Consider the following 25,848-nt stretch of genomic DNA (forward strand, 5'->3'; position numbering starts at 1 on the left):
TCCCATTAAGAACAGAGGGAACCCTATCCTCTGTGTTTGTTTCGCCAAACAGGCAGCAGAATCCAGTGCAGCTATTCCCTAATGATGGCTGTTTGTGCAGGTAGTGTGTAATGGCGAGCTGGAGAGACGGCCGCTGGCTCGTGCTTGTTAGGCTGAACCGACTCTCCAGAGACTCGTCTGGCGAGGGTTAGCTTGCTGTTGGAACAGGAGTCTATCTCTGGCTGCCTTTGTTTTCCTTTCTGGTTTTTTTTTTTCCTCTTATATCAAGACGTGCTGTGTTATTTGTCATATTTTTCTTTCCTTGATCCCATCTCCCTCCCTTTCTTTCTATTAGTCTCTATATGTACTCACACAAGGCTGTGCTGTTTACTATGGAGATTGTGTTCTACGAGCCCCGGCCAGAAAAGTCCCCCATTACCGGCCCTTTATGCCGTTGCACTATTGATGGTTTTCCTAATGGCTGCCGATGGGCGCACAGAGGCATTGGCACCGGGCCTTGGAGTGCAGCGCTCTTTTAATAAATCACAATCAGTCCTGTGCCATTACATCAATATTTTTGGTCAATTACTGTGAAGGTCAGGTGGTGCAGCTTCGCACCAGAGGCCGCGGTATGCGGGCATAGCAGAAACATCTGGTGCTGCAAACCCCCAGAAAAAGAACAGGCGAAAGGAAACGATGGACGCAGACGGGGAAAAAAGTCACGAGCACACCTGCGTACCTGCAGGCGAGCTAATATAAGAGATGCTCTTTGCCTAATTATTTACAGGCTGTAACGTGTGCAGCCTGTAAATACGGACGGGAGGGCCAGGACGGATACGCGCAGGGAAACCCGCAACCTTTTTCCAGCTGTGAAAATGAAATCCAGGAACACAAAGACAATACGCGGCTATGATTACGACCTTTTGTTGCTCGGGTGTAAAATCCGAGTCTGCCTGCTCACACGCCATAAAAACGTATTCCCCAAAGTTTCCATTCAATAAAGAGTCTGAAACTGAAAATATTATTTTCTCACAAGCTGATGGGAATTGTTGTTTCCTCACGGCAGGCATCTAATATCTTCTGACACGGTGTGACCCGTCTGAATGCAATTTGTGTCTTAATATCCAGCTTACAGCGGCCCTGGCCTCTGGAGGAAAGAGGTGTTAGGTGATTTTCCCTCTTCCATTCCCCTGCTTCGTCTTTCCTCTGTCTGCCGTTCTCTCTCTCCTCCTCTCTCGTCGTTGCAGCGTACATTTTCTTTTCTCCTGTTCTCCTCTTTCGCTCTCTCTCGTCTACCTCGGTTGTATCACTGGGCGTCCATGGAGGATTCCTTCCAGCAGACAGAGGCTGCATCTATCGTTTTTGTGCCCTTGTCTGTCACCCGGCGTCAGGACAAAGACGGATCCACAGACAGACAGATAGGTCGACTACCTGTTCATCCATACGTTTCTGTCCCGCCGCCCTGAGACTCAGGTGTACAACATGCCCGCCTGCTGTCTCTTTAAAGGAGGAAAAGCAAGATAGCCACAAATGAAACAACTGGCAGATTTCATTTTTTTCTCTCCACATCTCTCCAGTCCCCCCCCCCCCCCCTTTTCTTTGAGCTTGGGTCCGCTGAGCATCCAGGCTGCCTCTGTGTTTATTTGGGTCAGGAATCATCTTTCATGTATATGACACCTAGACAAAGTCGACGGACAGAGAGGGGAGATGAGGGCAGATGATGGAGAACGCCAACTCGCCGTCTCCGGGGACACGCGCTGCCCCCCCCCCCCCCCCCCCCCCATACCTTCTCTTTATTGCATTCTAATAGGCTGACTAATGTACCATGGAAATTCACTCTGGATGCAGGAAGCGGGGGAAGTAAAAGGAAGGCGGCAGCTGAGAAAAGGTTAAAGCGCGATGTGGAAGCACGTGTTTTCATCCCGGGCTGCTGGACTGATGTCGTCTGTTTGGGAACATTATTCAGGAGGAGCTTTTAGGTGTGCTCTCTAGCTTTTTCTGCTTTGTCTCACGAAGCAGCAGCATCCTTTTCATTCCTGCTGGGTCCCAACAATCCTCACCTACAGTCATACCCCCAAAACACTCCCACCTCCAGCAGCAGCTCCTCTCCCTCTGCTCCTCCTCCCTCATATAAGCAGCTCATTTTCTGCAGCACCACTGCTCTAATGGACGCCCTTAGGCTAGAGGCTTCCCAGCCAAGGGACATCCATCTTTTGGCATGTCACACTCCCGCCCGGCAAAAAATCTTTGTGATGTGCACTCCAATTTTTCTTCAGTAAATCAAATCATCCTTCCTTCAGAAAGACGAATGCTTCAGGGTTGGAGTGTTATAGAGAAAATCAATGCCGGCAAAATTGAAACAGTATGCCCCCGTATTGATCGGCCTTGTGAGATCGAAAACGAACAGCTTTGTAACTGTTCTGCCGGACAGTTAGCTGACCTGTAATGGACAAACTATTGATATTAGCATTACTATTTTATCTTGTGCTATGTCATTTCGCCAGCACACTATTGAGGGAAGGAAGCCGGAGCAGAACGTCCTCAGTGAGAAAAGGTTTCTCCTTCTGTTCCACCAGTGATACAGAAGATGCTGTGAAATGTTGTCCACACAATATACTGGGGGTTTTTTTTTGGTCCTCATTTCATAAAACAGTTATTTCCTTCACGTCATATCCCCGTTTGATTTACAGCGTTGTATCTGCTGCATAAACAGCAGAGCAGCTACTGCAGTTTAAACATGTTCTGTTGCTCATTAGTGCTGCAGCTCGTGATTATTTCCTTTTTAAATTAATCTCAAGATCATTTTTACAATTAATTAATACCTAGGCTGTAAAATGTTAAAAAGTGGTGACAAATACTATAATAAATTGCTTGTTTTGTCCGTCCGACAGTCCAAAGCAGGAAAGTGTTTAACTAACCCAGATCAAAAAGCAAACAATCACCTTCAGGAAGCTGGTTGCTTAATAAACGAACAATTTTCAGAGTTGTTATTAATCAATTTTCAGTCGATTGATTAATCGAGTCATTGTTTCAGCCCGGCAGCATAGCCTATGATGCATAAACAAATTAAGTACAGAGCATGTACTGCAGTAGATCCACTCTCAGTCTCTGCTCTTCTTCTCTCCATCCAAAAAAATCTTTGCATTGTTTTTACCTTCTTCTTTCTTACACATTGATGGTTCAGTCTGTAAAATGAAAGACGCAACATGGCCGAAGTCCTTACATTTAAAACTTTTCATTGTGGCTTAAACGATGAATTCATTTGAATTTCAGTTTGATTGACAGTGGCACGAAACATAAGCAGAAAACCCCACAGCTGTAATCAGGATCTGATATTCCTAAATTCTGATTGGTGCGCTCAAACATGTGACGTCACTTTTTCCATCTTAGCTGCACAAACTTCACTTCAAACACAAATGCAGGAATCTCACAACTGAAATAAATTAAGTTTTTTGAGTGAATAGGTTTTTAGGCTTTAATTGATTTTCTCTTTTGTCAGTCAATCACCCGTATAACAGCAGCACTCCCGCTCGTGGTCCTGTCCTCTTAACGGGCCTTGTTAGTTTTGTCCCCCTCGTTGAGCCTCCTCCACCGTGGGGCTACGCTCACTACAGCGAGGACATTCATGTATTTTTATAAATAAATGATTGCATGAGAAGCAGCGGCAGCCAGATTCATCTCTACTTGTGTGCCTTCACTCCACACTTAAATCACAATTATGATACATAATACTGAACGTAATGCATGTGTTAAAGCTGAGGCCTGCACAGTGTCCGCGCTGCCTTGCGTGCACGCTTTATGGACCTACTGTACATCCCGGCTGCGCTGGGGCTGCGCACGCACAGCTGAAAAAGGAAATGGGACCCCGGCACGTCAGCAGAGATTATAACCAAAGGAAACAAGAGCATAACTGTTTAGAGTACACCGACTCTCGGAAATGCACGGCTGCAGAAGGGCAGGAAGACGGATGGAACGCGGGATGAGAGAGAGATATTTGTTACCGAAGCATCAAAAGTTGAGATGGAGACAAAGACAAGACATTTTTCCCCCCACATCCTTTCCTCTCGCTGCAGTATATACTAAACCACTGCGATGACTGATTGCATGAATCTGTATGTAAAAGGTTGAGAGCGTGTCTTGTTTGCTGGATGGAAAACTCTGCAGCTGCCGACTTATCTGACCATCAGATTGCCTTTGCTGCGTTTGTGAAAAGACTAAACACTGTAGCAGGATCCCCGCTCTCTCCTCATTCTGACTGAAACGCCACATTTTGCAGTTGGGATCATTTCTGCTCTTTCTGTTGATTATTATTTGGATTATAACGTTTGTAAATCAGTGCAGCTGAATCGCATCCGCAGCAGATGACCTCTGAAGCGAGCCCTTCCTTACGTTGAAAAAACAGGACCTAGCTGGTCGTTTTTATCTGATAATGGCTTTCGCTTTGCTTATGAATACTTGCAGTCAAAACACAAACATGACCTGATGGGCTGTGCAGTGGCAGCCTGCAGCTCCCGTCTCATCCCAAGCAGAGACAGTTGTTTCCTTTAGTCCAGATCCAGACTACTTCAAAACCAATTAGCGGAGGCTAGAGTTATGGTCATCCATCTGCCTTGATACAGTCATAAACATATAGCATAAACATAGCGCACGAAGCAATGCGAGCCTGCTTCCAGTTGTGCTCATCTTTGTAAACTCTCCGCATCACGCGGGGATCTCCAACGCCAAAGTCCTTAAACGGGTTTAACGTGAAACCCTCCACCTCGTTAATCATGCGCGGTGACATGTGTCTGGGACGGAGGAGCTGCGACGGGGACGAAAAGGATGTTCCTTGAGTCTCTGGGGAGACTGTTCAAGTCTGACAGACTTGCGTTCCATCAGTTACATAAAATAACGTGCCACGAAGGCCCTACCGTGCAGCCCGGCTCATGGATATGAATTAGAATATCGCCTTAATGATAACATTTACCTCCACTGTGTATACAGTACAGTGGCGGGGGCTGTAAGGAATAGTAACAAAGTGTCATGGTGGAACATATTAACAGCTGATGATGTCCATATGTTAGCATGGTTAAGTGTTGCAGCGTAGACGGAGACGGAGAAAATTCTCCTCGATGGATCATTTAAGATGACAACAGAAAGCCAAGTGGTTCAGTTAAAGCCGGGACGTTTAATCACCGTGCAGGAAATGAGTCACAATTTAAACTTTTCGTTTTGATGCCACCTGTCACGTAGCAAATATGCTCTTTAAACTGCACGTTAATTACCGCAATTCATTATTTAATAGTGGATCTGATCGTTTCCAGAAGCATTATGGCGCATTTCGACCATTTATCTGACTTTTCGGTGTCTGTTTTGGACTGTGAGGTGTGCACTGTGCAGTCAGGCTGTCATAGCTGGTAATCTATTGGTTGTGACAATAAATATGCAAAGTATCAGCCTCGCACCAGTCATAAGCAGATTATTACCTCCATCAGAGGTTATTACAGAGGTGAGAAACTACTGGCCTGAGAGAGCAGATCCATATCACAGTTTAGAGCTTAAAATCCAGTAGATTAAAGTCCTAATAAATTCACAATAAATAATCACAGGTGCTGGTGATCCTCTGAGGTAGCCGACGCATGTAGCTGCTCAAACGTCACACAGAAAGCAGTCGTTACGGAGCGTTAGGGACAGTTTTTTCATGGGAGAAACAGTACAATTGCACCTATTGTTCAAACTCAATCTGCAATAAATTCCACCAGAGATATTAAAGAAAGTTCGAAACACGTCAAGAGAACAAACAGTAGCATTGACCGTGAGGTAATTTAATTAACGCTGCCGTGTTCAAGATGTTATTTCAAGCTAAGCGTTTAATATTTGCACATGTGCACGATAAAGCATTTTCACAAATAAATGTCATGTGAAACATTTCCCACTCAGACAATACAGAATAAATGCACAGCTGAGGTGACGAGGCTTCAGCTACATCCTGACATATTTTTAAGAAATGCGTCCATGCAAATATTTTGGTTGTGCTTGCAGGCTTGCGTATCATAGAGCGGACTATTTCCTTCCACTTTCAGTTCTTTTATATTAGCTGAGCTGCTCTGAAGACGGTCCACGCAGTACCTTCAGGAGTTCAGTCATCCCCCTCTGTAAAACGTTCTCCATGCTCAGTGACAGGTCGCTGTGCTGTGACACGCAAAACGGAGGTAAAATTGACTAGACGTTCTGAATTTAACCAATCCCCCCCGACCCCATTTACATCCTCTGGATCCTCTTCTTCCTCTTACACCGTCGGATTTGTCCGTCCTCTTCCTGGCAGCTGGGAACTGTAATGGAATCCTTGTTATGAAGTATGAAAGAAGCCCGCCATCCCAGAAAGACCAATTACACCATCCCACCTCGCTGCCTCGCTGCTCACGGCCCGGTGTGACTCTGTAGCAACTCTCAGATTTATGAGTTTCATATACCCTTAAGAAAGTATATGGCCTTGGTGGAGCAAGGTCATGATAAAAGGGTGCTGATCAATATCTGAATGAAAAACCATTCGGGAAGTTTTTAGGGCTTTTTTTCCCTCCTCTCTGCCTGGATGCAATATCTGCACAGTATCGATTGTCCGGGGCCAGTAGTTAGTCAAAGGCTATCTCCTTTGACTAACCCCTTTGCAGCGTGTCAGCCCCCCCCCTTTCCTCGTGATAGATTGGTATGCTTCCAGCCACTGTAATTACACCACGGGACCAGCGGGTCATTTATTCTGCTACTTTCACCATTTGCCAAAAAATCCCCTTTATCTTTAGATTCCAGCACTTTCTTGTGCAACCAAAGCCGGAAAAAGGCCACATAAAATACCAAAGCCGCCGCTGTGGAGGGCGGAGGAGCGGGGATCATCCTTTACTCGGCCCGTATTCACGCTGTAGATTTACTCGACACCCCCGTCCTTGTGTCCGAGTTCAAGTTCAGCACCACCCGAAGAGAGGAAGACCAGGGGAGTTCAGGACGGAAGCTCTGTGACGCCAAGAACTGACAGCAGATGGAGGGACAGGTGGAGCAGTTTGTTCATTCATTCATCTGTTTTGTTCATTTTGTAGATAAACACTCAGCAGAGGAACGATTTTAGTGACAGGAAGCAGAATTAGGTTAAGAACAAAACAGACTTCACGGTGTATTTATCTGTGTAGAAAGCCTGAATATACTAGAAGCAGTATAAAACAGCTTATTCTGACTCTGAAGTCTAACATAATGTTCACGAGATGTGACGCAATATTAAACCACACAAAACTTACAGTGTGAATAACATAATAAAACTAAAAAAAATGTAGTGTTTGAAATCCAAGATGGAGTTTTATCAGAGGTGATGCTCTGTTTTTTTCATTTTCTCCTCTGATAACCACACGGACATTATAGTTAGTCAGACTTCTGTTTGTATGATCGTCTCAATCATCTTGCATTGGAATTGCTGCACTTGACACACACACACACACACACACACACACGCAGAGTGCTGTAAGTGTTGTATAATGGCACAGCCGTATGATGGAGAGAGGGGAGGAGGTGCTCATGAATAGCAGACAGCCTCGCTAGATGAGATTGCTGAGCCTTGTAGTCCTGCGTCACACTGAAGCAGAACCTACAGCAGACGAGTGCACAGAGTTCAGAGGAGAGGGGATGACGCTGATTTGTTTGTTTTTTAATAAAATATCAGCAAAATCATGAGCTTGCAAGCAAGATTCGTGTGTTTTTTACCAATTTTGTGCAGTTTCAAAATCAGAAATTAAGCTGAGATTTCAGGTTTTAGCTTTTTTCAAACTTTAAAATCTAAATTTCTGTGAGTTGAAACTGGTTTTGGCGCCTGAGGTGAAAGGTTAAACATCTCCGGTGTTGGGTTTGCGTTAAAAATGTGAACTTTAAGAGAGAGAGAGAGAGAGAGAGAGAAAAAAAACCCTCCTCAGACTCCCAATCTGAGCTGACCTTGAGCTCGCCGGGCGCTGTGTTTTTCTTTCGGGGCTGCGTTGCAGACGTGGGTTTGCGTTCAGATTTGTCATCGCATTCAAGATCAGCTCTGAAAGGTAGAGGTCAGAAGATTATTACAATGGGCCAGTAATGGCAGAATTATGCAACTCCGGTCCAGTGGATGCCCTCATTACCTTGCAGCAGTGGTGATAAATGGCCTTAAATGCATGTTGTCAAAATCACAGGAAAAATGTGACTCTTCATCAAAAATACAGATGGTACCACTTCAGCGACGAGCAGGGACGTCTCTGTGTACTATTTATTACAGAGTCGATGATTTTAATAAGGTGAGCCGTGAAGCTGTTTTTCCAGCATTTCCTGTCTTTGGTCAATATTTACTGTCTTCACTAAACACAACACTTTTCCTTTCACCTCCCGTGAAATCTGATATAATTAGTGTGTAATTGTCTGGCTTTTTGTCGGCGGATTTACGCTGAGTGTAATTGCTGCTAATTGGGAGCTGCACACTAAGCTGCTGGTAATTAGGGCTCGATTTGCATTATTTCATTTGGCTGCACTGCATTGTGGGGAGCGCGCAGCCTTTTGCCTCCCACCCATGGGAGTACTTTGATCAGCACAAGCCGGTGATGTTCCAGAGATGCAATATCACTGCCTCTTTTTTTTTTTTTGCTGCAGATCTCTTTTTGAAAGCTCTTGGATAAATTGGAGTTAATTGGGAGGAGTGGTAGGTGCTTATGTCGTCTTGGTAATGAGTACGCGTGCACTCTTGTGTGTTTGCAGCGAATTTCACCGTGATGAAAGCAAAGGATGCATGTGCACATGGACTCTGTTTCACTGTGAGTGAATGTATGTGAGATGTGCTGCACACTTGTTTATTAGATATGTTTTTGCAGATCTGAGGCAGTGCTGGTGCGATATTTAAATTGATGTTAAAAATAGACAAATTAAATGGCTTGATCCTGTGATTAATAATAAGGATGGGCAAAATTACATGTGGACTGTCATTGAAGGGGATGAGATGGAAATGTTGGCGGGTCTGTGACCCTAACGTTACCTCTGGTAAATCTTGTAAACAACATTAGCTGAGGTGAATTAACATACACACATGTAGATGGCCTCCTGTAAACCTCATCGGAGTGGGAAGGATAAGCATTAATGCACATGTAGAAAATCACTCTGGCGAGACTTAATCATGCCAAACAATTTTCATTTTAATTTGAGTCTGGAGATGCCATTGAAGCCATGGCTGCCACCGTTTGACAAAGAGCCAGCGCTCCAGCAACCAGTCCTCAACATGACAAATCCTCAATCTGCTCCTGCTCTGCCGTTTCTTCTAAACACATGGTTTATGCAAATCAAAGCAAAATGATCTTGGGGATAGCAGCAATGTTTGAGCAATTTGAGGGCTGCCAATAGGGACTGGCATTAATATAGAATAAGCTAGGAGAGAAATCTCTTCTGCATATGCAGCTCTCATTGACTGTACCCAAATTAATTTAGCTGAAAGGTTATGAATGACTGTTTGTGCCCAAGTGCGGTCGCTTGTGGTGATATATGAAAGCACATTCGCTCTGCGTGTCCTGCTCGCTGTGATAAAGGTCACGTTATTATTTACATAGTATCAAACGCTTTGAAGATAAACCCGTGCAAACAGTCATGTTTTCTTTAGCTTTCCGCGTTCACCCAAGATAAATTCTACCTCTCCCGAAGAGCTCAATGCAATTGAAATAACATAATAAGGAAGGAAACTGGATGTTTTTCTTGATCTTATCAGTTTCTAGTGTTCAAAAACAAACTTTTTGAGACTGGAAATGGTGCAGAAACTCCGGATGATCCTGTGTGATTGAATCGTGATGCATGGCGATCGTTTGTCCTTGTCGGGAAATGCTCGTGGAATCAGACGCGCTATCAAACTTTCAGGACCTGCAGAGAGAATCTATTAACATGCTTTAAACTGGCTGTTTGATAATGATGAGCGGTGGCGCACAAAGACTGAGAAACCCACCAATCCTAATAATATATTATGATTAATGGAGGTGAATTGAAAGCGGACTGGGATTGTTGGTTTTAGGGTTTCTTGATGCTTAATGTGTTATATTTAGATAATATTAAACCTTAATACCCCCCTGGGGAAATTGGGTTGGTGCAGCCAAAGACTGTAGCAGTTGATACAACAAAGGAAAGAAAATAACATCAGGACTCGTGTAGAATTCATGAGTAAGAAGAAAAAAAAATATCTCTAGAGTTTTTAATTTGGTTGAAATTGTGACGATAGCATTTTGGCTAACTATTGCTATAACAGACCTTATTTTATTTTGACACTTTATTTTTGACTTCAGCTGTCGATTCATCCTCTTCCTTCCTACTTGGCTAAACGGCGCCCACATGTCAGGGAACAGTTTGTTGTAGAGGACACAGTTAATGTAGTTCACTTGGCCCTCCACTTTTCCAAATGCTGTTCTCTCCAAATAAGCATTTCATCAATCCTGAAGCGGCTCTCAGACTGAACGCGCCTCACAATTAAACCATTTGTTTTGCATGTCGCCTCACCATGCCTGCTCTGCTCTGATGTAAATGGACAATTCAGTGGCTCGATTGAAACTCGAAGGAGCTCACCAGTAAAACATCTCCGTGCAGCGTGCTGACGGTTTGTGTTGAGTTTATTAAATTGGAGGCATAACAGTTTTGTTAACTGATTAGAGAGAAGGAGCATCAGAGCCACATAAAAGGAGAAACTTGAGCTCCCTCATTCCTCCTCTGTGTTGGTAAACTTCCTCAAATTTACAGCTCCAGAGTCCTGAAGCGCATCCAAAAGATGTTTGAAAAAAAGAAAAGAAAAAAAGGTAATTAGTATTTACTACCACACATAAAACTCTTCCGGACTCTGTTTCATCAGTAGCCAATGTGGTCTCTATTAATACACATAAAGTCAGAGCTTGAGCATGCGAGGCCTGCACTGATATATATTTAAGGTTTTTAAAAGAGCACACACTCCCTCTGTCAGGTCGTCTTTCTCCCACTATCATCATCAGACAACAGTCACTCCAGGCTTAACGAGCCGGCCTTCCAGACACCTTTTATGACCGAACTAATTACTAATTACACAAGTGGTTGGCGTGCGCCGCTGCACAACGCTGGCCCTTTGTTATTTTAATTGTTGTTATTTTGAAGAATGGCGCTTCAGTAAATTCTGCCGTGGACGCCCTGGGAGGATGGATGAGCGCTGAATAATTTATCATCTTTGTGGAAACACACTCTGTGTGTGGTAGGGGGGTCGCATAGCGCCGCACATCTCCGTTCTTGTTACGGCGGCGCCCTCGTCGGGGATTGATGACGAGGTATCTTTCATCGCGCGTCCACCTCTTCTAGCACCCCATCATTAGGACTTCCATTGTCGCCTGTTCATGGTGCACTGGGTGAATATGACTGGCAGAGGTGGTCCCCCCCCCCAACCCATGCCGTGACTAATTACTCCAGCCATTGGCTCCCCTCCTGATGGATTAACGTGTATTGTGTGAGTCGGACAGACCCCCCTCCGCCGTGAGATGAGAGACGGGCGCGTCCTGATTCGGAGCTGGCCGCCGTGCACCACCTTGATAATTATTTTCATAGATGAATACCGTTGCAGGCAGGATGATGAAGTGGCCATTTGCGTTCAGAGGCTATCACATGCAAACACGGAGCAGGGTCTTTGTCACTGGAGAGAAATCTGGTCCCGCACAGACCTGCGTCCCTTGTGTCTTTCCAACTTGCATTCTGCACACACACACACACACACACACACACACACACACACACACACACACACACACACACACACACACACAGTCTCTCAACACAATACAAACCTATATTCTCATTTATGCCATTTTCTAAATCTCCCTAACATCTCCCCTCGGCTGCACTCTGTCTGCCTTTTATGCACTGAACTAAATGCACTCTGCAGAGCGTTTTACATCCAGACTTTAAGATATGAGCAGCAGCCACTCTCCGCTCGTCATCCAGCCTTTTGAGACAGATTCGTTTTTTTTTCTTGTGCAGATAAATCAAATAATCAATGGTTTTCATTACCCAGGGCATACGGTGTTTTAAAGGACCCGCTTGGAAATTGTATTTATTTTCTTGCGTAAAGCTCCTTTCCCTTTTAGAGGCCCCTGTGTGATCATTGGTGTTGGACTGAAGATTTGTGAGGAGCCCCCGGCCAGAGCTGCGTTCAAGAGTAGATCCCATAAAGTACGCTGGGGTTCTCCCGTCACAGCTTATGCCACTGAAACCATAAACTGTGTCTTCCTACACCGTCACAGAATACGCTGCAGCCACTTATGTATAACCTGCTCATGGTTTTGTTTTTATTTTAGAAATATTTTGCATTGTTTAGCTTTTTTTTTTTTGTTGCCTTTTTCTGGTTTTAATCATCTGAAAAAGGTCATTCTGCGGAATAGAAAACTGTTTTTGGCGGTGGCGCAGGCTGTATGTGAATTTACTGTATGTTTCATGAGAGCGCAGATCCTTCTGGTCTTATTTTCACGTCTCACACAGCACAGCAGAATTACAGACATTTACAGTGTTTCATGAGCCATGGTAAATTGTTGCAGTGGGTTTTAGGAGCATGCACAAAGCTAACTCCAGAACAAGCCTAGACAGGATTTTCTTATTTCCTAAAAGTGTTTTTGTCATGAGAACATTTAGTTCAAGTAAAATGACTATTTGACTGGAGTCAGACAGTCAGGATTTAGTCTCTCTGAAGAAAGCGTGCCTCGCTAATATTGGATTTCTGTGCTGATTAATCGACACAGGAGCAGCTTTGTTGTGCACTAAAAACTTCTCCAAATTACAAACCCTCTAAACTGGCTTGGAAATGGCTTATGTAATGAGAAAAAATGATTTTCTTACACTTAGTCGAGCCTCCGAGCTATAGGTAATGAATATTTTAGATTATATTCTGATTAAATCACCTTAAAAAATAGAAGTGTCATTATAGGCAGGTACACGGTGCTACGTGGCAGTGACTCCTCATTAAAAGTTAACACTTTCTTTTCCTTGAGAGCGAGATGATTTAGTGAGCGGGTCGGGGTAAAGGGAGATGTAAATTGCAAAGAAAAATGGGTGCTGGAGACATTGATTAATATTGGTAATGCTATCTGCCCCCTCCTCTGTGTTTGTAATGGCCTGCTCCTTATCCCGCCAGCCATGGGTCCTGACAAGAGGCATCCTGCTGAGCTTGAAATGAGCCTAGAATGGAAGCACGCGCCACAGAAGTGTGTGGAAAATGATCAAGCTGTCATTCGCTCATTCCACTGCGATGTATAGTGCTGAGTTCACCTTCTCAAAGAGGGAGAAGCAGGAAAAATAAAGCACAGAAAGGAGGTGGAGGGGGGGGCTTATCCCCTCAGATGATACTGCCATTGTCAAGGACAGGGTGCAGTGATTTGGGGTCTGAGCTTGTGTCTAACTGAATGTATTTAAAGAGTGATTCCAAGGGTTAAAAAAAACACCAAACACAATGCCGGCTTTATGCACGCTCGCTCGGACCCAGTGCTAATGCTGGGCGGCTATACCATGCTGGCTGGTAATTGCTAACACATGTGCTACCTCTGTCTCGTTGCAGCCGGCCGAGGGAGTTCTGGCGCCTGGACTACTGGGAGGACGATTTAAGGCGGCGACGTCGCTTCATCAGGAACCCCTCCGGATCCACTCACTCAGAGGCTACGCTCAAAGCCGCGGCCGAACACGGTCAGTCCCCTCCGCCGAGTCCCCGCCTGTTGTTTGCACTCCCTTTTCTTGCTCGCTTGGTGGTAGCACCAGGTACAAGGTAATAAAAATTAGTCTTCCCGTTGCAATAAAAAATTTATTGTACCACAAGACACAGTAAAATAGCGCCCTCATTTGAATTTCACAAAGGTAATTTCATACCCTGCCACCCATTATGCAGAGCCGCACTAATAATCAGCCTGAGCGTTAGCATGCTTTGAAGTCAGCATCTGTGAATGAGATTAAATGTGAAATTTTCTTCATTCTTTTCTCTTCGCTGCATAACAGTGGCTGAAATCAGCGGTAAGTAACATTCGCGCTCCCTCCTCCTCCTCTTTTTTTTCCCCATACTGTGATTTTTATGTTTGAATGAGGGTCACTTTGAGATTTATGATGCATTCCTTCATAAGATGATTTGCACGATAAGAGGAAAACATAATGAATTATAAACCTTTTGTAGTCAAAATTAAATGGGTGTATAATTCATTGATTGAATGTTTGATGGTAAGATTTATTGCAGTCTACCAAACATTTTTGTTGAAGGAAGAGTCCACATTGCACTTAAGATGTGGGAACGTTTAATGTGGTTTTGACAAAAAAAAAAAAAAATCATCAATACTCCCAGAGTGCAGAGCTGTCATTAAAACTAACATTGATTACGTTTTCGTCAGTATCGAATCGGTCGGATCAATTCCTCATTGTTTCTGTGCACTTCTCTACAAAGACAGGTACCGCTTTTCAATAAAGCTCATCCGAGAACAGCATAACTTTCCCAGCAGTTAAAACCCGAGCATCTAAACGACACGTCCCGGCGTTAACACCAGGAGTCGCGTTTCTCTCCTAGAGTGCATGTAATCCCTCATTTCTGCAAAGATCCAGCACACAACGGGCTTCGCGATCACGGCCACGCCGGGCCTGCGTTTACCAGCTCGATCAGTGACTCTCGCTCATAAACGGACTCAAAATGTCCTCAATGCGTCACCTGCAAAAGTCCCCTTAAATGTGACATCATTCCCAAAGACGAATGGCAGGTGTGACAGGAGTCAATAAGAATGTGATCTAAAAGCAATAAGCGCCAGGGATCCCGGGATCCTGGGAGACCCCTGGTCTGCAGTAATGGCTGCAGCGTGGGGGCAGCTGGAGACCGTGGCCTGAGTCCAGCTGGTCCTCTGCAGCACAGTCTGAACTTCACTTTGTTTCCATCTTAATTCCTCCTTGTTTTCCCTTCAGCTAGTTCACGATGGAGGACAGACATATCACTTATAGTCCGTCCCTGACTTCTTTAAGCTAATGAAAACGTTCGGCGTGTCGCTTATTCGGGTATTTTGTCTGGTTTTCAGTTTTATTCGAAGCCGTTACAGCTGCGTGTGCTGCATATATTCATCACTGTGGGGGGAAAAAAGGCAAATTCCTGCAAACAACATTTGGTTTCAAAGTCAAGTCTGTGTAAAAATAGCCAGCAGCCAGTTGTGGCAAGGGTACGCTACCTCAAGAGAGTGTACCGCCTGGCTGAAGTATGGGAATATATCATTAAAATAACTCTCTGACATTGAAGCCTGACGGCATCCATTTTCTGATGTAACCTTTCGTCTTGTTTTAGTCGACCCGACATTTGTTACGGAAGTGCAGCTCAAGATGAGAATGCAGGGCTGAGTTTTCAAACGGAGCACAAAGGTCATATCTGGCTGTAATTATATTCATCAGATGCAGAGGAGAAAATGCAGCCTCACTCCCTAAGAAAATATTTAGCATAAGATAAAGCCTGAATTCACCCCAATTTTCGAGCTGCTCGCGGCTGCGCTCTTCAAATCTCACGCGCGATCGTAAAATTAGAAGCAGTGGAAAATATTTAGCATTTTTCCCTGAGTGATCTATAGCAACAGCTTTTTTTAAGAAGGGGGAAATGTATGTTGTTTCCTTTTTTAAACACGGAGAAAAACGTGCATTTCTGTGTTAAGCATATGGACAACCGTTATCATTCATACTGTGCCAAGATGATTTCCACAGGAGAGTTTGTGGCTGCCAGTAGCCTTCAGTAGGCTGTTATGTATTTACGGCTGGAAAGAACCATCTTTTCTGGGGGATTGATTCGCGCTGGTCCAGGGCCCGTGTACCAGAGGTGGCAGAGTAAATACCTGAAGACTAATGTCTCTGTTCTGGTAATCAATACTCGCCTCATGACCACACTCCTGGCTACGCTCCCGTTAAAAACAAATTTGTTAATTTTGACAATTTAATTGCTGCGAGCCATGCATGCCTTGAGTTGTATAAGCAGGTAGTTGAACCTCGCAGTCGGGAAATGGGCTCTTGGAAAAAGTCGAACCTGCTGGGATTTAAGCCGCTTTCTGCTCCCTGCGTGACGAGTGATGAGGTTGAAGTGTGGATTTATTTGTTAATGTGGCACGCTCGCTCTCAGCATGGAGTGTTTATCATTGTAATCTTTGCGAATTATACTTTTATTTGAGTGACCCCCTTAAGATTTAAATATTTTAATTCTCGTGGCCATCAGTGTTATTTCAAACACTTTTAGTTCATTTGAGTTAATTTGTATTTTTCGCTCACACACTTTGACATTTGAAGTCCAGCTGATACGAGTTTGTACTCTGAAGACACACACACACACACACACACACACACACACACACACACACACACACACACACACACACACACACACACCACCAAAACCTCAGAGATGTCAAATTGAAAGAAGGAAAAACTAAACAGTATCTACTTCAGGAGGAGAAAGAGTGAGAAATGAGCACACAGCCTGTCACTTCGCCGTCTTTAATGTGTGACAGTCAAACTAGCTTTTCTTCATGTTCGGATGGACTCAGCCTCACAACACACTCGCTGCTCATTATACCTCAGCGTGTATTATACTGAGGAACTATTAATAACGTGTGTGAGGGTAATAGAAGGAGCATGAGTCACGAGGTGTAGTTGCATCAGACTGTGTGTTTGCGAGGCTTCGTACTCGGTCGTAGTCGTCCTTGCGTGCCGGGCTGAGAGTCGCTGAGCACGTTTCCAGGGAAATGCAGAGAAGTTCAAATACACCTCTGTTTTTTAAGCCCGCGATCAGTCCCCTGTCCACTTGCTTTGGTGTGAACACAATGGCATGTGGTACGTATTAGAGGAGCTGGTAGTAATTTCAGTGCTGCTAACTAAAGAATCCTCCAGGGAGGCTTAATTACAGGAAGACCATTCGAAATATCAGCGAGCTGCATATTTTCCATGACAAGAGATTTTTTATCCCGGCTCTTTTAGCAGTTTCAAAGTATACGGCCGCATGACGCGACTGCATTTTCAGGAAGTGCAATTGATCCCCCCCCCTCAGGTGATGGTGAAAAAAGATCCATTAAGCATGTGTTCGGCGTCTCATTGGATTAAAAGTGTGCTGCTTTTACCAGAACGCTGCAGCAGAAAACACGCACCGACGCGGCGAAGGCTCTCACTATATTGCCAGCTCTGTTTACAAAGCAGGAAGACTCACCAGCCAGCCTTTGCACTGCAGGCTCGTGTCTGTGGATCCTTACCATGCACCGCTGGGGAATGCACGGCTCTGTAAATGTTTGCAGATTACCATTTTTCTTAAATAATCCATTTGGAACCTCATGTCATGTTGAGTTGAACTCAAAATGGGCCGTGCACGACCCTCATTTTGTTTACATGTGTTTCAATAATATTTGTGTGAAATGGTGTTTGTTTTGATGTATGTTTAATGGCAAAAATGCATTTAGGGGTTAGGATTATGTCAGTCTTTTGTCTTCATTCTGCTCGTTTTTGGTTTGCCTGCCCGCATGTAACTCTGCAAGTCTGTGAAGGCAACACGAGTCAGCGTTGCTCCTGACTGATGAGTCGAGGTTAGACAGCAGAGCTGATCACCGTAGAGAATAGTTTTATTGGAGGGTAAACCCACAATACTTTACCGAATTAGCCTTTTTTCTGTTGGCAAAACAAAGTTCATACCCACTGATGGAAGCTGACAAAAATATCATAAAGGTCATTTTTTAAAAATTCATTTAGCGGCCTCAAATCGAGGCAGCTTTGAAAACAAAATTGCAGAATATACTCAAATTCAGATTTTAAGTGAAGCTGTTGCGATAATCCCTGATTTGAATCGACAGCTTTTTTTATTTACAGCTTTGTCACTGGTAGCTGCAGCTGAAGCTGAGGCGGTGGGAAAAACTCTTAGCTCGTTTTAGAGTGCAGCTGTATTTATTACTCCGTCTGTGATGAGGAGTGAAAATAACTTTTCCACCATCATTTTGTTTGTAATGATTGTTGATGATTGCTGTTTTTTTCCTACAGGGAAGAGATGTCAGGTTTCTGTTGAAAACACAATCAAACATGTGATCATTGACGCTGTGAAAGCATCAAACTCTGCTCTGAAATAAAGTTAAACAGGTTTATTAAAGCAGTATGAAATAAACCGAACCCCATGCGTAACGCTGATGAGCTGCGATGCATTATAGGTAAAATAAAAAGCTCGTTTTCCTCCCTCCAGCGTCCGAGGAGGATATTCTCAAAGGCAAGCAGTCCCTCAGGAGTCAGGCTCTGGGAAATCAAAACTCGGAGAGCGAGACACTACTCGACGGAGACGATGACACTCTGTCATCCTTAGAGGAGAAGGACCTGGAGAACTTAACAGGTAAAGAACTGGCTCATCCTCTTCACCTCTCATACCTCCCAGTCGCTCTCCCCCCTCCCAGTCCTGCTGTCTGTCCTGCAGCCCAGACAATAAAGAAATAATTTAATATCCTGCATATGCAATTCTACTGTTTCTGTAGCACTTTGTCTTGTGCATCCCATCTCTGATTTTCCCTCATGATGATGCTGTTTTTCTTTGATATCAGGTATTTTTTTTAAACGCACACCTCAAAGCGTGAATTGTTTGAAAGTGCAGGCTCCTCATGCGCAAAGAAAACAGGCTTTTAAACAAAGCCTGGGCCTGAATTACACCCCTGGATGGCTCTTTCATTATGGCACCACTATCACAGGCGAGTGCTGCATGAAAACACAGCTATCTGCAGTCTTCTGTCTGCCGCTGGAGGTCTAGCTTCACAAACACACACAGGCCTGAGCAGCAGCTCTCTAAACATCTTTTTTTTTTACCCAGCAGTAGCCCAGTTTATCCCAGGATGCTCACCCTGAAATGGGCCATCATCTGATTGGAGAAAAGCCTAAATAAAACCTCCCCTGCACGAGCCTTATATGAAATTCAGCCCACGATCTTGTCAGCCCCTTTGTTGCTTTTGATACATCTGTTATTTAAATACTCTTAATTAAATATCATACAGTCCGCTAATCGGATTGCGGTGTAATCCGCATTTTTTATGTGCAGCGACAGAAAGCTCCGCACACTAAGCTGCATTAATGGGGCTCAGAGTGCTATTAAAATAACGCAACTGGATGACAATGGGATTAAAGGTTGAATCCTGTCTAATAAAGTGATGTGTGCGCGGCGAGGACCGAGCAGCTCTTAAGCAGCTGTCTGCTTCAGGTGTAATTGAATGTCTTTGACTGAATGGAACAAAAAAAATGTTATTTCAACCCACGGATAACATGTCAGTACTCGCGGGGTTCAGCAGAGGCAGAGGAATGGATGTGTATCTGTTTATTCCTTGAGCGTGAGGGCGCTGTGGGAAATCAAGCCGCGCTCCGAGCCCCGTTTCTCCGCAGCGCACATCTGCAGATACAATGGCTCACATGCGCCGCGCCGGGCAGAGCCTCCACCCACAGCTCCCCTGAGCCGGGCTCTCATTGTCATACTGGCATAAATTAAGATTGATGAGAGATTAAACAGAGCTTCACCCAACCTGCCGCAATCAATGGATCCTGATTGACAGGCGATTTTTTGTCAATTATGTCTCAAAGTTTTGCACTTTTTATTATTTTAGTACGAGCTTCAGGACATTTAGGCCTGTAATGCTTTGTTTTATAACTCTGCATCATGCAGTGTGCAGCGTTAGTGCTGCACGTCTCTTAATCTATGGTGAAGTCATCCATTAATTCAATTTAGTCAATTACAGCAGAAAAACTACTCTGTGTTTAAAGTAGCCGTATAGCCTTTAGCTTCATAATCTAAATATTCTGCAGGTCTAATGCAACACAGTCAAAAATAAGCACAATTATTTGCCCCAACTTTTAAAATAGACACAAATTATCGTTATCTTTGGCGTGTTTATCTTCACCACTTCCCAGCTCTCCTCGTGCGTAAAGCCGGTCCAGGACTGAAGGCCCTCAGCGTGTTTCTAACACTTCTCACCAGCTCAGTGAAATCCCTTGTTGAGTTTTATAAGTTTACCTTTACACGTTGGTGACTTTCCTTTAAAAAAAAGAAAGCCGGCGTTATTGCCCCACTTGTCGAAGAGGAAGCACAGCCCTGCCCGTGTTCTGACCGGCGTGCGCCTCTTCCTCCAGGCCCGGTGAACTTCAGCACCAGCGCTCAGCTGGTGGCTCCGGCCGTGGTGGCCAAAGGCACCCTGTCCATCACCGCCTCCGAGCTCTACTTCGAGGTGGACGAAGACGATCCGGCCTTCAAGACCATCGATCCAAAGGTAAGAGACTGGAGCTCCATTGATCACGTCTCAAACTTATTGAAGCCATGCTCCAGTTTCCTGCAGTGCCGCTGAACGCAGCCTGACGAGCGGGCTTCACAGCTCAGTATCCACAAGTGTGTTCAGTAAGCAGCGTGTTACATGTACGATTGTGTTTGCAAATTTTCATCTGATAGTGTGTGGAAGGAGAGATTCGTGTCTGTCAGTCTGTCCCTGAAGTTAAAATCTGACTTTTTGAAATGAAATTAAGAAAAATGTTGGGGTTTTTTTTGTTTTTTTTTTTCTTCTTTATTATAATTTTTGGGACTGAATTTAAAACGTCTTTTTTTCCTCAAGGAACATTTTGCAAAGTAGCTTAAATTTAACACCACGACAGCGGTTAATATTGTTTGGTGGTGAGAATAAATTTAGTTTTTATTTATTTACTTATTTTAATTAATGGTCAAACTGTCTTTACGTGGATCAGGCCTCCCCGTAAGCTTTTTAAGCAGATCTCAAAAATTAAAAATACACAGAAAATATGGTCTGATTTAAAAAAAAAAATACAAACAGTGAAATTTGGGCTAATTCTAGTAGTTGTTACTGGTGGTAACTTCAGTTTAACTCCAGAGGACTGCTGACCCACAGGTGGTTGTTGGTTTACAGTTTAACACTGAAAGGATCGCATTTGTTTTTGAACGCGTGCAGCTGTGTTTTACAAAGGTGTTAATTTGAGTAACATCCACATTTATTTGAATGCGATTTTAAATTAGAATTCATTAGAATAAACTCGACAGTAAAGATCTCGTGTGAGCTCCACAGCATTACCTAAAATGAGCCGCGTTGGTCAGAGTAAAGCTCCAGTGCAGCTGCAGGCCCTCGGCTGGTGCTGCAGTTAAAACCGAGAGCAGAGATGCTCCCAGGCCTCTGAGTCCGCTGATTTACACTCATTTGGAAATCCTTTTGAGCCCGTGACGCACTGTAAAAGTAAGTGATGGCCTAAAGTCAGCTGTGCGCATTCCACCTTTAAATTTTGCATAAGCGGGTTTTCCTTTTTGTTTTTCCAGCGGTGACCGCAGCTTGGCTCTGTCTCTCTGTCTTTCTCTCTCTCTGTCTCTCTCGTGGAAATGAATAATTTCATGATTCTCTTCATCAGACAATAGCAAAATGAAATGCACCAGATTTGCCTGTCACATCAGCTGTCAAAACACGTCAAGACACGAGGCCAAGCTGTAATTTAATTTGCAACATTTTATTAACATTTCTTTTGAAGTCACAAACTGAAAAAAATTGAACTTGGCACGCTACATTTTATTCTTTCACTTAACGATTTTGTGCATATATTTAAATAAAAGGTTCTTCACTTTGTGAAAACATTTAAAGAAGACAACTAAAAGTTCTTACATTTATCTGAAAATGTACCTTCACTTTCTCTGGCAGTGGCCCAATTGCTCCATTTAAAAAGGGTTTTGTGGTTTTGCTCGCTGCAATATTTTCTTACTGATTTATTTATTTTTTTCACATTGCTTGGAGAATCAGTTGCAGAATCATCTTCGTCCTCTAAGTTTTATCCCAAAATGTCTCTGTCTCCGCCATCACTTTATAGTTTGTCCAAACTTTTAGCATTGGTGAGGATTTCCCTCGCTAGTCTCCACGTCTGCTTAGCAGCAGCCTCCAGGGCTGAGTGAGGCTTTCCCTGAAACAAGTCCAAGTTTGGCAAGAAGTAGTGGGGACATCTGCGGCACTGCAGACAGGATATGAGCTGCAGCAGGATGCCATTCAGTCGGTCTCCGAGGCAAGACTCGTCCCAGTCGGTCTCTCTCGGGTGTTTCTCGCACTCGTACAGCAGCAGGGTCTTCATGTGGTAGTTGTTGAGCGGCTGTCCCGGCAGCTCCAGGTGACGGTCCCTCAGAGTCTTCAGGACGGACAGACACTTCTTCCTGCAGCCGGCCATTAGCAGCCTGTTCTCGGCCTCGCTGAACTGCAGAACCCAGGCGTCGCTCTCCGCAGAGCTCTGCTTCCCCGTTAACGAGTAGCACTCTTTGGAGAGGAGGTTAAACCCCTCGGCTTTGACTTCTGCTACCCGGTTAGGACCGGGCCAGGGGATGTGGGGCATGGGCCACTGAGCAGCACTTCTAGGCCAAATCCCAGTGCACTTGAACGCGGGGGTGATCTGCACCACATACCTCTCCCTGATCCGCAGTTTGACCTCGCTGGTGTCCGCCACCATCTTAACCACGTCGCGGTAGCTGCATTTATCCACGGCCTGGGCCACCAGAGTCTGAAACCTGGAGCGGATCTTTCTGGCTGACAGGTAGCCGGAGGCGGTGATGAACTCGACCCACAGCGACATGCTCCTTTTACGGCCATCACTCAGCTTCAGCACCGCGCAGCCGGGCAAGGAGCCGTCATCCACAAAGTTGAACACCCCCATTTGGTTGAGGTAAAGCACCACCTCGAACTCATTGGGCGAGATGACCTCCATCCCCTCATAGCGCGCATCGATCTCGCTGAGGGAGCTGATAAACCGGGGCTCCTGCACCTCCACCTCCTTCAGGACATCCGACACCACTTTACAAACCTCCCTTATAGTCTTCGCAATGGCCGCTTTGCGAGCTTGGCATCTCTCGTTGTAATACTTGTTCAGCTGGTAAACCAGCTTTGCCTGCGTCGCAATCATGTTTGGGCAGAGGTCCGGGCTGTACACCGGAGAGTCGCAGTAAGTTGACGGATCCAATGCTTACCGGTAAAGCCAGAGGCAAATGCTTCCCCGTGCAGGAAAAGTGTGTATTCAAAGTTTTTTCTTTTTTTTGCTTTTGCAGCGGATGGACGTCAGTGTGAGGAGGAGGAAACGGATAGGGATGCAACGTAATAGCCTGCTAAATATCAGTCCAAGTCATGAGCACTTCCAGCACGGCTAGGTAGATTCATATTCAGGTTGCGGGTCACCATCCGTGTCCTGGGCTGCAGACGCTAAAGGCTAAAACACCGCCCGCGACCGCTCATCTCCTCTCGCTGTTATTCTCTCCTCCGCGCCCCCGCTCACTTTTCGTCCACACTCAGCTGTGAGCCGGACTTGTGTAGTTTATGAATGGTTCCTTTAGGAAGAGTGAAAGGGGTCGGGCTTCTCCTCCTGCAATCATGTGCGGAGCTGTCAGTGCCCGCAGCCAATGAGCGCAGAGGAGTTGCGGTCCGCCTCGGCTGCTTCTGGACGCGCGGAGCTGTCCGCTGCTCCCACTTCGACACAGGAAAACACAAACCTTCAGCTTTATACGGGCGAATTCCAGTGTGTACTCTGTAAGCCTGCAGTAAAAGTTTTTTTTTCTTTTTTCTTTTCCAAGAAAAGCGTTGCTCTTTGCGCGTAATTTCGCCCGGTGCGCGCGGAGGATTAGGAGTGTTTAGGCACAGTGTGAGTGACAGCCTTTAACTTTAGCTGCTTGTATTCTGCAGATAAGTCTCTCTCTGTTTCTCTCCGTTTTTAATTGAATGTGTTTTTGCCTGTTTTTCTCTATTTGAAAGGCTCAGTAATTGTTTTTCTCTCATCGACAGAAAATATTCTTTATTCATACACACCGATTTACGTGCAGCATGTCCTGCTTCTATCAGCTGTGTTGGCTTAATTTCGAAACTTCTACATCTGTTTTACGGATTTAAGTGTGATTTTTTTTCCTCCCTTTTTCCTAACAGGAGGCATGGTCAGCTGGTCATATTATTTGTAAATTAAATTAAAATGGAAAATAAAGCAGTAGCCTATTAACCTCATCCTTTTTACTTCCAGTTTCCCTGTTGTTCTGGGATGACTCCTTCAGCGGGCGTGTTTTTACCGCATGCATGTGAAATTGTCTGTTTTTCTAAACGCTAAATATTTCATATCCTCCAGCCGTCATCATTTTGTTAAAGCAAGCTGCGTTCAATGTGTCCAGTGCACCTGCAGGTTAGGCGCAGAAAACCTTGAATTGAAGTGACCTGAAGTAAAAACTGAAATGAGTCAGACGCGTTTACGTCCGTCTGATGAGCTTTTCGACTAATCAATTCATTAAAATAATTATGAACAATTAGTGTTATTTACACGGTGAATATTTTAGAGTCAAGGAACTAAAACAAGACGTGTGTCCGCAGCTGCACACACACACACACACACACACACACACACACACACACACACACACACACACACACACACACACACACACACACACGCGTTAATTTGCCCGTGCATTTATCGCCGTGAACCTTGTCCATACTGAATAATTTAAGCGGGGGTCTTGTAATTGAAGTCCACTTGTCACCCAGGCTTCATGTAGGTGGACTAAAGAAGCCTCTCGTCCTCCTGCAGACGTGGGGCTCCGCTGTGGGACATATTTACACACGGAAACATGCCGGAAAAAAGAAAACCCCGCAGTAAAAACCATGTGAGATAATTTGGCGCATTATTGCGGCAGCTTGTCACCTTTGCTGTCCTGAAACGCGCGTCCGCTTAACGAGGTCGCGGTGGTTTTAGTCTCACACGGAGCTAATTGGACACTTTCTCCAGTCTCCCTTCTTTCAAGGCTTTTGTAATCAATTTAAATAAAATGTTTTAATTATCTTTCCTCCACGTCACAGCCACTCTTCAGTATAGCTCAGCAATTTCTGAAAATAAATAAGCTAATCAGTAATAATCTGCAGAAAATTTTGGTTTGATATTTTCTCTGCAATCCAGCTTAAACTTTATTTGAAAGGCAGTAAAAAGCAAACCTGCGGCTGTTTTAGTCCAAATAAAATGATAAAAATGCTCCTGAACTTCATGTCACTTGTTACTGAAATAATTTTACATAATGCAGAAAAATGAGCGAACAGTGATTTCCAGAAACTCGTTTACTGATACGAAGACGCCAACTATGCAAGGGATTCTGAAATAAGCCACAAACATTTCAGAAAAGGCGAAGATTAATGAGCCCCGGTCATAGTTGCCACATCTTCTGGACTTCATCATGGAGCCTTTTTGCAAGTGTTGTAGAGACTTAAGGGAGTATAAAATAACTTCAGATTAAATTTGTAGAATTTGTTATTTAGTTTGGTTTGCATGACTTACTGAATATTTGACCACATATCAGTGTAACAAATAACCTAAGATGCAAAAGGCTCAAATACACGTGCATTAATTTAGATTTACATCAGATCAGATTGGTTTGATCTGGTGAAAAGCAGGAACTTGTCACACAAACTATGTCCTGTGTTTTAACGATGCGCTTCATGGATGAATATTCTACACAATTCTCATTAGTTTCGACTTAGCAGGGGAAGTCCTCTCCCCTCGAATAGTTAAATTAATAATTGGCTCTCAGTGCAGAGGTTTAGTGTCAAATTCACACATCTCCACCAAGAAAAAACCTTCACGTTGAAACGTTACAAGGGAGCTTTTGCTGGTGTGTCATCACATTTGAATTTGATGCACAGGCGACTAAATGGACGCAAAATCTGTTTGGATATTCTTTCTACGACTGCTAAAGTATCTAGAGACACCGCGGCGAGACGAGCAGCGGTTGACTCGACAACCTTGATTTATTGTGAAATTTGAAAGAAAAGTTACAGTGAGATTTGACATTCCTTCCCTCGGCGTAAGTAAAGCGATATTTGCCCCGAC

At 44.4% G+C, this 25,848-nt stretch overlaps 2 protein-coding genes across 5 annotated transcripts in view; one reads left to right on the forward strand and one right to left on the reverse strand.

Annotated features, from left to right (window-relative positions):
* lrba (LPS-responsive vesicle trafficking, beach and anchor containing) overlaps window positions 1–25,848 on the forward strand; it is a 180,132-nt gene that overhangs the window by 90,660 nt on the left and 63,624 nt on the right. For all 4 annotated transcript variants that reach the window (XM_070989116.1, XM_070989090.1, XM_070989107.1 and 1 more), the window contains 3 exons: window positions 13,541–13,665; window positions 18,191–18,334; window positions 20,107–20,243. In XM_070989116.1, coding sequence (XP_070845217.1) covers window positions 13,541–13,665; window positions 18,191–18,334; window positions 20,107–20,243 — 406 coding nt within the window. The remainder of the gene's footprint in view (window positions 1–13,540; window positions 13,666–18,190; window positions 18,335–20,106; window positions 20,244–25,848) is intronic.
* Window positions 21,461–23,277, reverse strand: mab21l2 (mab-21-like 2). Its single transcript, XM_070989270.1, has one exon. It carries the CDS (start codon window positions 22,900–22,902, stop codon window positions 21,823–21,825), a length of 1,080 nt encoding a protein of 359 aa, XP_070845371.1. The 5' UTR covers window positions 22,903–23,277; the 3' UTR covers window positions 21,461–21,822.

Source organism: Chaetodon trifascialis, chromosome 2 (assembly GCF_039877785.1).
Source record: "Chaetodon trifascialis isolate fChaTrf1 chromosome 2, fChaTrf1.hap1, whole genome shotgun sequence".
Classification (NCBI taxonomy): domain Eukaryota; kingdom Metazoa; phylum Chordata; class Actinopteri; order Chaetodontiformes; family Chaetodontidae; genus Chaetodon; species Chaetodon trifascialis.